The sequence below is a fragment of the Panthera onca genome, chromosome C1 (assembly GCF_046562875.1).
Source record: "Panthera onca isolate mPanOnc1 chromosome C1, mPanOnc1 haplotype 2, whole genome shotgun sequence".
Classification (NCBI taxonomy): domain Eukaryota; kingdom Metazoa; phylum Chordata; class Mammalia; order Carnivora; family Felidae; genus Panthera; species Panthera onca.
The window spans coordinates 11,176,994-11,190,138 of NC_138346.1; the positions used below are offsets into that span (position 1 = coordinate 11,176,994).

Here is a 13,145-nt window from a genome sequence, read left to right on the forward strand (position 1 = left end):
AAACAGACCTAATTGCATAAGCACATAGATCAATTCCATTTCTGAGCCTCCTGGACCCCTTGGAGAATGGTTGGATTTTTCATTTTGCAATCACCTGTTCTAGAATTACTCTAATTATAATATTCAACCAAAAAGACTGAAAAATATATACTACTTTCAGAAATACAATATGGATGTCGGTATACATGTATTTCTCAGTGTGTGCACACACTTACCCCTCACACACGCATATATCCACATTCAAGAATTCCAAAATGACAAAATTAACTCTGATCCTAGAAAGCACATGATTTAAATGATCCTTTTTGTAAGACAAACATTTGGACATAAAATATTTCCCCCAAACATTTCAGATTCCACTGTGATATAAATTTATTTAGCTTCCTCCTGCCCACTAACTCTTGTTTCCATTCAAAGAACTTTCTGTTGAAAATTACTATAAATGAACACATTGTTCCTTTTAAAAAAACAAAAATCCTGATGCACAACGTATGTTTGCAATTTACTAGTAACCTGCGCACAAGCAATTGAAACTTTTATTCCTCTTCTAATGAACAACAATATGAATAGTGAAAATGTGTAGTGGCGAATAGGGACATGGTCTGCAACCCTAGAAGAGAACAAAATTAACAGGTCTCACTGGGACACCCTCCAATGATTTGGGCCTCCTTCTCACTGTTTTCCTCACATGCTGGCCTTTTAGAGATAATTAGTGCACTTCCAATGGGTTGCCTCATATCTCACTGTGTCTGCCTCTTCAGATGAGCCATACACATTATAAATTCTAACTGTGGATAATGGCTAGAACATCACCAAGGCAGAAAAAGACACCGGCCTGAGAAACTGGGACTCAGTTTAATCAAGAAGGGTGCCCAAGACGGTCTTAACATTCCCCTCAGCTTGACCAGACTTCAGACAGGCTTCTTCCTGATAGGCACCGACTGCCCTTTTCTTAGAACATTCACTTTAGAAAACTCGTTATGAATTATTTCTCTGTCCCTTTGAGATGGAAATCATTTTGAAAAGTTTCATGCCTGTTTTACAACCCAGGAGTGTCCTTTTCAAAGACCGGGGGACCGTCTCTGAAATAAGATCATCAAACAGGATAGTGTCCCTTTCTCGGTGGAAGGATGGGAGCCTAACGTTAGTAGGATCCTTCCTCCAATTTGCAAAACTACCTCCTGCCATGCAGATACAAGTACATTTACTTTTCCTTTGGATAAAGCCAGTTAGCAAGCACAGATGGCCTGCAGGCCTCCGACACCAGCTCTTAAAAACTCTATTGCCTCTTGTTTCAGTGCAGTTGGGGTCCAACTCAGTTCTGGCCCTTCTTTTCCTATTTTAAGAGCTCTGAAGAAAGTCTTCCTTAACCTGTTTAACTTTGCCCAGTGCAATTTTTGCTTTGACAGGAGAGAGCAAAAATATGTGATACAGCTGGTCTATTTTCCCCTAAGTCAGACTTTCTCCTAGGTACCCTGTGTTCCCAAATATCACTTGAATTTTTTTTCAAGCAATTCGTCAATCTCAGCTCAGAAGATAGGCCAAGTATTTTAAATGTCCCCCACTCTTTATAACAAGGAAGATGAGTAGAAGAAGAAAGGTCAGAAGCAATGGGTTTTTTTTTTATTTTGTCTTTCAATAAATGCATTTTTTTCTCTCTACTTTCAGTGTCCTTGGCTGCCAGATATCTGCTTGGTCCAGTGTGCGAGAGGGAACAGGGCAAACAGTACCAATTGCATCATCTTTGAAATCAACAAATTTTTGATCGGTCTGGAACTGGTGCAGGAACGGCAGCTCCAGCTGGAAACAAACATCCTGAAGGTGGAAGATGACACAAACTGTTCCCTGTCTTCAATTGAAGAAGACTTTCTCACCGCATCGGAGCACCTGGAGGAGGAAACTGAGGGGGAAGAATACAGGAATGGTGAGAAGTTCCCGAGAAAACACATGCGCATCCTGAAATTAGTCACCCTGGGAAAATGAGCGCCATTCCAGGAGAGTTTCAGGCCACGTCAGTTTGGCTGACACATCGCCATCATCACTTACTGAGTTTAGGGAGGGAAGGAGAGGATAAGGGAACACTAGTGAGGATGCTGACTAAGGCACTCAGATCTAATGTTTGGGTGACTCCGTCTTCCTGAAGATGCCTTGGGGACGCTGAGGACATCCTCCCACCCGCCAGGAGACAAAGACTATCACAGGGAGGAAAGTTATCTTCCCGAAGACTTCCATAAAGCTACCTATTAAAGTTGAGCCCACATAAACTGGCCTGAATCCTAGCACCGCCTCTTTGAGGCTGTGAAGCCTGAGCTGATTACCTAGTCCTTTGGAGCCCCAGTTTCTTTATCCATTACTTGGGAGGGCAGTAGTGCCTCTAACACTGTTATAGTTACTCTATCTAGCTACATATATTTATGATACTTGCCTGTAATTATGGGAAGGACAGAAGGAAATAACCCGGGAGAGTACTTAGCACTCATTTATTCATGGTTTTGATTGACTGATCAATACAGTCCAGTCAACAAGGTGTTCCTCTTCCCCACCCTTAGCTACCGAAGAAGGGATACCCCAGATGCTCTTGACACTCTCTGGGACAAGCCCTACTCAAACTTGAGAGCGGATGTTTGCAACAAGGCTTGCTATGGAGGTTGCTGTAGACATCCTTCCTCCTCCTTCTCTATGCACTGAGAAGCTCTAAAATGCAACCGTTTGGGGTACTTTTCTGGTGGAGAAAGGTGACCAGCACTTGTCTCCCCACTGCCTTCTTCTCCCACTCTAGCGCTTACATTCATATCCCACGTTAAGAGCCATTTTGTTGAGCAGGGTTCCATACCTAAACTCAGAAACCTTTGCAGATTCATTTGTCTTGAAGGAACACTCTAAATGTTGTTTTGGGGGGGCGGAAGGCAAGGGGGAAACTGATGCTTTAAGGCATTTTTAGAAAGTGGTTGTTATTTTGGACTCATCAGATCCTGCCATCCAAAAAGTAATAGTGGGCCCTCGTTTTGTCTTCACCAGGTTATGAAAATATAAATGCCTCCGCTCATGTTTTGGAAAGTAAAAAACCAAAGGAAGTCACTCAGGAGGAATGGAATGACAACAAGAAAAAGTTGCTTTATCCTTCGGAAGACAAATGCATTAGCAGATCTCATACCACATTGATTAAAGCAGAAGCAACTCTGGAAAAAGTAGAAGGCACCATTTTACAGAGCCTCGATTCATCAGCCGGGCCATCAGAGTGGACAGGCAAAGCTGTGCAGAATGAGAAGCCAGCCAGAAATTACTGTTACTCAGAAAGTTATAAAGGGCATGTGGAAAAGTCACAGGCACCATATATTCCAGGGGATCTTCATTTCCCTGGGATGGTTAAGAAAGGTGGGCCTTCCGTGCACGGTACCCTCACGGAGCATGGCAGCAGCTTAGACCCAGGGGACCCTGAAGACAGCACAAACTCTCTTCGTCCCCACCAAGATGGAGAAGTCACCGCCGGGGAGTACGCCACAAATTTAGCAGAATCCGTGCTACAGGATGCGTTTATTCGGTTATCTCAGTCGCAGCCCACGCCACCCCAGGAATCTGCAGTCGGTGTTTCTGTAGGAAGCGCTCTGCTACCCAGTGGCTGTTCCACAAAAGGTATGGTGGTCCCGCGGTCATGGAATGAGCTCCCCAAAATCGTCATCGTTCAGAGTCCAGATGGCAGCGATGCTGCCCCTGAGGCAGGCATCTCCTCGTGGCCTGAGATGGAAGTCTCTGTTGAAACCTCAGGGGTCCTCTCTGGAGAGAACTCCGGCAGACACCCTCAGAGCGCTCTGGAAGTTGCGTTAGCTTGCGCGGCCACTGTGATTGGAACTATTTCCAGTCCACAGGCCACGGAGAGACTTAAAATGGAGCAAGAATCTTTGGTTTCACCCCGTCCACTGGGAGGCAGTGACCGCCTGCAAAGTCAAATATCCCAAGTCCTCAAGGAACCTTCTGTCAGTGAATACTCCTTTCCATCTGCCTTGTGTGGCATGACCCAGGTGGCGAGCGCCATTGCTGTTTGTGGCCTCGGCGAATCGGAAGAGGCGAAGGCTCCAAGTGGCCTCTCGTGTGCAGCTGAGGCTCATGCAGCAGTCCCCCCACTCTGCGGTTTGGCGACAGGGAGCAGCATGGAGCTGGGAAGCGAGGCCATCGCACAGGTATTACTCCAGGAGGCTGCGCTGGTTTTAACAAGGCCCGACCCCCACAGCAGCATTGGAGACCTCATGGAATCAGTGAGCAGGAGAATCCTAGAAACGACTTCAAAGCCTCAGACCCTGTGCTCAGAAAACGTCCTCAGGAATGAGCTGGCACAGACCCTCTCTAATGTTATTCTGGAGCATTCCATTGATGAAGCTCTCCAGAGAAACAGAACAATTGATCCCAATGTTAGCAGACATTCATCTGAGACTCTTGAGACCTTGATGGAAAGTACAAACCAACTGCTCTTCAGTGTGATATGCTTCACATTCAAGAAGATGAGGCATTTTGTACAGCTTGGTGAATGGCCCACTGTCCTTGCTAATGAGACCATCAGATGGAGGGAAACGGACTTAAGCTGCCAGCCACCTGATCAGGCTGCTAGTCTAGCGTGGACAAGAGCCACCGAACATTCCAGCGGCCAGCCACTTGGTGGCAATCCGCAGAGTACCAGTCTTGTTACCAATGATCTTCTAGATGACATTTATCTGAAGCAAGATAGGAGGGGCCCAGCAAAGCCAGGCCTCTTCAAGAATCCCACGCTGCAATCTGAATTGCCCTGTAGTCCCAGGGGGCCAGATTCTTCACCTGCTAAAACACCCCCCAAGGAAATAGATCTAAAAGGAACAGTGGGAGAAGATCCAGACAAGCCTCATCAGACACCCAGTTACAATGAGAATGAGTTCAGAGCCTCTTCAGAGAGAGAGAGGATGCTGACAGTGGGCAAGTACAGCAGAGGTTCCCAGGATGCCAAGGACAGTGTCAGTATAAACGCCCAGGAGAAGTATAATCATACCTCACGTCTGAACAGTGAAATTCAAGTTAACCTGTCTTTGTTAGGGAATGACTTCCCCCTTCCTGCTCAATCCACACTACAGGCAAAACATGCAGACCTATACTGCATTACAGACTTTGCGGAAGAATTAGCAGAGATGATTGTCTCCATGGCAACCGAAATCGCAGCAATTTGCCTTGACAACTCCAATGGAAAACAACCCTGGTTTTGTGCATGGAAAAGAGGGAATGAGTTTCTGGTTACCCCGAACGTATCCTGCCGATCCTTGAAGAGGAAGAAGGAAAGCCAGACCAGCGGGGCCACAGTGAGGAAGCACAAACCACCACGGCTCAGCGAGATCAAGAGGAAAACGGATGAGCACCCGGAGCTTAAAGAGAAGCTGATGAACAGGGTGGTGGACGAGTCCGTGAACCTTGAGGACATCCCGGATTCGGTCAGTGTTTTTGCAGACGAAGTGGCAGCCAAGATCATGAACCTAACAGAGTTCTCCGTGGTGGACGGCGTCTGGCAAGCCCAGAGCTATCCCCGGAACCGGTTACTCAGTGGAGACAGGTGGAACCGGCTGCAGGCTTCCAGCTGTGAAAGCATTCCAGAGGAGGACTCCAATGCCAGGGCCTACGTAAATAGCCTGGGTTTCATGAGTACCCTAAGTCAGCCAGTTAGCAGGGCCAGCTCTGTCTCCAAGCAGTCCAGCTGCGAGAGCATCACTGAGGAGTTTTCCAGGTTCATGGTGAACCAGATGGAAAATGAAGGAAGAGGGTTTGAGTTATTGCTGGATTACTACGCAGGCAAGAATGCCAGCAGCATCCTGAACTCAGCCGTGCAACAGGCGTGCCGTAAAAATGAGCACCTCAGCGTGAGGCCAAGCTGTCCCTCTAAGCAGTCCAGCACCGAGAGCATAACAGAGGAATTCTACAGGTACATGCTGAGGGACATCGAAAGAGAAAACAAGGACAGCACGTCCTCCAGACGAAGCAGCCAGGATTGGACAGTTGGCCTACTGTCACCTTCTCTGCGATCCCCCTTGTGTTACAGACAGTCATCCATGCCAGATAGCAGACCCCTGGGTGCCAGGCTGACGGTGAACGCGCCCATCAAAGCCAGCTCCTTAGATGGCTTTACTCAAAACAGCCAGCAAGATTTCCTAAGTGTACATCCGGTCAGTAGCACTTCCTCATCCGGTCTCTGCAAATCTGACTCTTGCTTGTATCGGAGAGGTGGAACCGACCAGATCACCAACATGTTAATTCACGAGACGTGGGCAAACTCCATCAAGGCCCTCATGCGAAAGAACAAAATTATAGCGGATGATGCTGAGGCAGCTGAGCCTGTTCCCGGTGGCTCTCCCAGGCAAACGGAGAGATGTGCAAACAGATCATCTTCGAGCAGGGCGCAAAGTGGGCCCGCTCTTCTGGCGCAGGAGTCCGTCGATAACCCGAGGAAAGACTCCATTACCGAAAGCAAGCATCCCCCAGTGTCAGCTCAGAGCAAAGCTTTTCCTCTTACAGACCACAACGGTTTAGATTCTAAAAAGGAAACGTCTTCATGCCATGGGTCTGTCCCTGTAAGCCACACCAGGTGGTCCCTGTGTGCCAGGGATGTACCTTTAATTCAAATTGAAACAGATCAGAGAGAAGAGTGTGTTGGAGAACCTGAACACTTCTCTTCCAAAAGCAGCCCCCTAGAGGAAGCAGAGGAGCATTTGCAAGATGGAAAAGTCCCCCATGTGGCGAGGGGTGAAGACACTGCTGAGAGTGCCTGCCAAAACTCCAGGTGAGTGAATGACTTCTTAGACTAGGTAGGGTGCACGGGACTGGACTTTGCATCTCCCTTAGTATTTAGTCTAAATCGGAGGGACTTTATTGATGCAGGAACTGAATTCTGAGACAATTAAGTGACCTCTCTGGCTTAATATGCACTTATAATAGAAATTTGGAAGTAATTAAAAAAATTTTTTAATGTTTGTTTAGTTCTGAGAGAGAGAGAGAGAGAGAGAGAGAGAGAGACTCTGAGTGGGCGAGGAGCAGAGAGAGGGAGACACAGAATTGGAAGCAGGCTCCAGGCTCCGAGCTGTCAGCACAGAGCCTGACACGGGGCTTAAACTGACCAGCTGTGAGATCGTGACCTGAGCGGAAGTCGGACGCTTAACCGACTGAGCCACGCAGGTGACCCTGGAAGTAATTTTTTTAAAACTTCAAAAACAAATTGAATTCATCTATATAATAGGAGAATGAATGTTTCGTTTTCCACATTAAAATTAATCTCCCATACTGTTACCTTTTAAAATTCAGTCATAAAAATTTTCAAACAAAAAAGAAAGTTATGTCAACTTATCCACTTGAAAAAAGTTAAATTTAAATACGTTTTAATATTAGAATCTGACATTAAACATTTTGGTATCATTTTTCTCTACCGTCTCTCCTTTCAAGTTTCTCTATTTTGTTTTGTTCTAAAGATCTTTGCAAGGACACCTTGTCCCACAAATACTGGACCTTTAGATGCATGGTATAATCATGGCAGTTTAAGTGCAAGGCAACATTGGAGTTTTGTTATTTCAGTAGTTCTTTTCTAGAAGATTGTAATGTAAGTGGCAATGCATTTTGAATTTGAGACAAAAGAATTATTTCTTTCCAAGTGCTTAAGGAAGAGTCAATCCTCTTACAATTCCCAGTTTTTGTAGAGAAATCATAACTATTCTTGAATATGGGACCATTGTGTCATTTAAACAAATTATTATTGAAGTTGACCTACAATATTATATTAATTTCAGGTGTGCAACACAGTTCAGCTACACATTACTCAGTGTTTGCCACAAGTGTGGTCACCCTCTGTCACCACATGTCACAATTACACTATTATTGACAATAATCCCTATGCTGTAGTTTTCATCTCCATGACTTATGTATTTAATACCGTTGCTTCATTTTAAAATGTTTTTTGTCTCTAAAGTTAAATAAGACAAAAAAAAAAAACAAATTAAGCTGAGTAGCCTTGGAAAACCTAAGTTAGAGAAATAGCCTACGTCTTTTCAGAGACCTATGCCTGTTGTACAAAGAGCCCAGTATTTTAAAATGTTTAGGTGCAATAAACAAGTTGAACACAGCTTTCGTCAAATTTCAGCTGCTCTGGAAAATCCCTAATATTTTTCCCCCCACCAGGGAAGCAGAAGGGATCCGTCTTCAGGTGCCGGGACCCCCTATGATTATGGCATCATTACAAGGTGTAGGTGATGGTGGTCAAGGTGCACCTATTTCCTTCTTAGCCTCTTAGTGCTGAGAACTTAACTTTCCGATTGAATAAAATCCTAGGAGAATTCAAGAGAAGGAAAGCATGAAAACCCACAAGCAAAAGAGTGTAAGTTAAGCGAAATGAAATCCAGACCAAGCGGACCAAAACAAGTTCATATATATCAGTAATTCTCCAGCTCTAGACAATACTTACCAAGTCTTATAGGAGTACCCTATACCTCACTTTAGATCAAAGAGTTGAAGAAACAAAAGGGCCAATGTGTAATTCTTTAGAATTCCCTTAAGGTGAGATATACGAACATGGAAAAGTCTTATTTTAGCTTCGACGTGTCTGACTTTGAATCTTCTTCGCCATCGTCATAAACCAGCTGCAATTTTTAGCTGAAGAAAGTTACCTAGTGAGGAAACATTTGTGAACTAGTAGTTCAACAAGATGCATGGTTTCAGGCTCAAACCAAATAGTGATTGTCAATGAAGTTAAGTAACATTCATTATACATTGTTGAGTGAAAGGTCACTAACCTTAAGCTTAAAAGAGGTACAACCTGGGGACTTTCAAACTGTTTGGGAAGTATGTATCAATAAGGCCTCCAACTGATTTAGGTTTGGATTCCATATAATGACTCAAGCACATATTCTCTCAACTCATGGTATGGATTTCTGATTTGGTTTTCCAAGAACAAAATAAACGAAACTGTAGAGCCATCATCCTTAGAAATTCAAGAGCTGAATCTGCTTCCAAAACATAAGGACGTCGAATATATTTTTCTTTGTGAAGCAATATGAAGAATTGTTATAGAACATGAACTCTACTGACTAACCTGGTAACAGTGTCACTTTGAGCAAGTTCCCTAATCTCTCTACGGCAGGTTAGGTGAGTAAGCTATAGGAATAAAGCTCTTAACTCAGTGCCTAACCCATTAGAAGTACTCAATAAACGTTCCCTTTATGGTTGTTGTTGTTCAGGGTTAGGGTGTATGATTGCCTTTATTTCAAGAGATTTTTTTTTTTCCCACGAGAAACCTGTTGTGAACAGTGTGAACTTTTTGTTAAAACGGAATTACTATGATTTACAAGGGGGGAAATTCGTTCTATTTGGATCACATTTTCTAAGCTCAGGGTTGTTATTAGGGGATTTGATATGTCAAAATAGAGAACTGAACTCCCTGTGAAAGAGTTCCTACCTACACACAGAGCGGAGGACGTGACACAACATTTGATTCTGTCTGGTCATGGCGAGGTGTCATGTCCTAAAAATGTTTTTAGGCTACTTTCTGAAGGACATTTTCATAACTCTGCTAAAAATGTTACAAAGGCTCAACACACTGAAATGAAATTCACTTTCTTACTTTTTTATTTGAAAAACAGAGTAACAGTTTCGGAATTCATTATGGAAGCCATGTCCAAATGAAAATACTTGTTGGGTTTGAAGCTGTCACATTTGTCCAGATACCCGAATAGTCCTTCAGTCATAAAGAAAGTAAATAATTTGGGACAGCCCGATTCTTGATTTCTGGGAAAATGGTATCATACTGGTGAGCAGCGATGTCTTCTTAATTCAGCTGCCTCCTCTGAGGTTATTGAAGAGCAATGATCTAACTTTTCGATAATTTGGGATCACAAGGCAGAAACACCAAGCTAAGAATCCCGAGCCTTCACATGTTGCCTTCGTTGGCATAATCTGATGTTTTCAGGAATGTGTTTTGTGTTGTGTTTTTATTTACATTGGCTTCAAGAAAACAGTTATTCATCAACCAAGCATGTACATGCACATTCTGTGGCACACGCTGCCCTTGGAGCGAAACACACAGTAGAAAGTAGAGATTTAGTACCTGCTATCATGGGTCCTACACACCAGTGGGAGATACAGAAAACATGCATGGAAAGAACCGTTTGGCAAAAGATCATTACGGCGTGTTATGAGAGAAAAATAAAGAGAGTAATGTGACAGAGAGCATCTGGTTGGGTGAAGTGGTTACTTAAGATAGAATGTGGGCATTTGGATGAGACCTAGGGGAAGACGGAGCCAACCATGCGAAGAATTGAAGGGGAAGATGTGCATTTGCATTTCAAGCAGCACTGGTGTTCTAGCTAGTCTAAAAAAAATCCTCCCACAGACCACCTTAAAGTCCTAGATTAAATATGATAAATATCCTTTTGAATACAGGGCTGACCTTAACAGTGTTACCAATAATGATGACAATCTCAGAGGCAGAAAATGAAAGGATTTGGAAACAAAAGTCATAGACTAAAGTTAGGTCTGTGCTTGCTCTTACTAGTCTCCCTAATCTACCAGTTCATTTCCTAAAAGCTAGAGAAAACCAGGAAATAATACTGTGGGTCCATGAATGATGAAGACTTAGAAATGACACCAACCTTCATATCCAGAAGGGTTATGTCCTCAGAAAAGAAAGTACAAACTTAGGAAAAAAGTTCACTCACCAGAAAATGAGTTAAGAAGAAGATGTATCTTTTAGGGTTAGGGCTCTAGGTAGAAAGGGGAAAAATCCCCTAAGAATGTATAACCACAGATTCCCTAATGCATATTTGAGGTTCTAATTTACACTATCTCTGGTTCAGAAAACCCTAAGTTGCAAATGGCAAGATTTCATTCTTTTTGATTGCAGAGTAATACTCCATTGTGTGTGTGTGTGTGTGTGTGTGTGTGTGTGTGTGTGTATATATATATATATATATATATATATATCACATCTTCTTTCTCCATTCATCCATCGATGGACATTTGGGCTCTTTCCATACTTTGCTATTGGTGATAGTGCTGCTATAAACATGGGGGTGTGGGTGTCCCTTCGAAACACCACACCTGTATCCCTCGGATAAATGCCTAGTAGTGCAATTGCTGGGTCGTAGGGTAGTTCTATTTTTAGTTTTTTGAGGAACCTCCATACTGTCTTCCAGAGTGGCTGCACCAGCTTGCATTCCCACCAACAATGCAAAAGAGATCCTCTTTCTCCGCATCCTCCCAAACATAAGGGAAAGGAAACAAAAATAATATAAAAACAGGGAGGGGGACAAAACAGAAGAGACTCATAAATATGGAGAACAAACTGAGGGTTATGGGAGGGGTTGTGGAGGGGGGATGGGATAAATGGGTAAGGGGCACTAAGGAATCTATTCCTGAAATCATTGTTGCACTATATGCTAACTAATTTGGATGTAAATTTAAAAAAATAAAAAATAAAATTTAAATAAATAAATATGATATAACAAACTTCTAAAAAGAAAGAAAGAAAGAAAAAAGAAAACCCTAAGTTGATAAATTACCTTAAAGCAATCTCAGGTTAATAACATGATGAGACCTTGGTGGAAGAAACAATAAATCCCTGGGTATTTTAGGCCAAGTCTCAAAGGACTTCAATAGATAAAGCCCCATTAAATAAGCATTCAAAAACTCAGATTACAAGATACACAAGGAATCAAAGCGCCGTAAACAAGACCTAGTACAAACATCAAATAGTAGCATTAACTCTAATAAGGATTTCAGATATTAGAATTATTAGATACAGACTATAAAATAAATATACCTTAAATATTTAAAGAGGTATATAAACCAAGAGAAAGCATAAACTACAATTAAAATAGATGAAGTAGACTTGAAAATTAGTCAAATACTAAAGGAAGACAAATATAATTACTGAAATTATAGCCTTTGTTATGAAAAATAATTACTTAAAAAATAAGGTCATTGGAATAAAGACTTCAATGGCATACTTGCAGAGAGAACTACAGTAAAAGTAAGTGTAAAACAACTTTCGTTTCCACCCACAATGGAGTAACTAAAGCTAAATTTACCCTGCTTCTGTAAACAACTAGAAAAATGGGCAAAATATATGAAGCAACTGTTGCTAGACATTGTACAATCAACAGCACTTTGAAAGTAGGGAAGGAAACATTGTGACCCCAGTAATTGCCCCAAATTTCTGCCTAGATTCCCTTTTTAGGCAATAGTGCAAAGAGGACAGCCTGAACAGAGCTCAGAAGGCACTCTCAGTTAAGGAGTCAGAGATTAGAGGATGCCACACAGAGAAAGAATTCCAGAAGTCTGTAGAGGGATCCCCTTGAGCCTGTTGGTGAATGCTAAACCCTGCATGTGTATGTGAAACCCCATGAAGCCAAAGACCTGTGAGCTGAAGAATCCCACAAGTTCACATGGGACTTGGAGAAGTTTATTTCCAACCAGCGGAGTAGAGAACCCATGTTAAACACATGCAGCATTTAGCAGAGACCCCCAAAAGTATCACACTATAGAATTAAGGCTAACTTACCCCTAAAAAATAAAAGCTAATCTAAACTTGTTCTAATAAAACTTGTAACTCAACATTGAAAAGGTCAAACTGAACTAAAACTAATTTAACCTAGAATGGGTCTAATGCTCTTTAGAGAAATACAACAAAATCCAGCACTCGACAGCATAAATTTACAGCATAAGATCCAATTTTAAAAAAATGTTTCACATACAAAGAAGCAGAAAAATGTCACCCATAACCCATAGGATAATCAGTCAACATAAATATATCCAGGAACTACAGAGGTAATGGGATTAACAGACAAGGACTTTAAATAGCTATTACAAACATGTTCTAATATTTAAAGGTACACGTGAATCTATAATTGGGTGAAAATTATAAATTCACAAATCAAGTAGTACAATGAATCTTAAGCAGGATAAACAAAAACCCACATCAAGCACATCATGACCAAATTATTAGAAACCAATGACAAAGAAATAGTCCTAAAAGTAATTCAGAGGGAAAAACAACTTACATACTGAGGAACACAAAAATTGCAGGTTTCTCATCAGAAAAAAAGGAAATCTAAAAGATGAAGAATGACATCTTTCCTGTGCAGAAGGAAAAAAAAAAA

The 13,145-nt window shown here is 42.3% G+C and overlaps 1 protein-coding gene across 3 annotated transcripts in view; it reads left to right on the plus strand.

The window, feature by feature from the left end:
• The window catches only part of SPHKAP (SPHK1 interactor, AKAP domain containing), a 161,041-nt gene that overhangs the window by 126,180 nt on the left and 21,716 nt on the right, over positions 1–13,145 (plus strand). For all 3 annotated transcript variants that reach the window (XM_060624003.3, XM_060624001.3, XM_060624000.3), the window contains exons 6-7: positions 1,669–1,924; positions 3,019–6,787. In XM_060624003.3, coding sequence (XP_060479986.3) covers positions 1,669–1,924; positions 3,019–6,787 — 4,025 coding nt within the window. The remainder of the gene's footprint in view (positions 1–1,668; positions 1,925–3,018; positions 6,788–13,145) is intronic.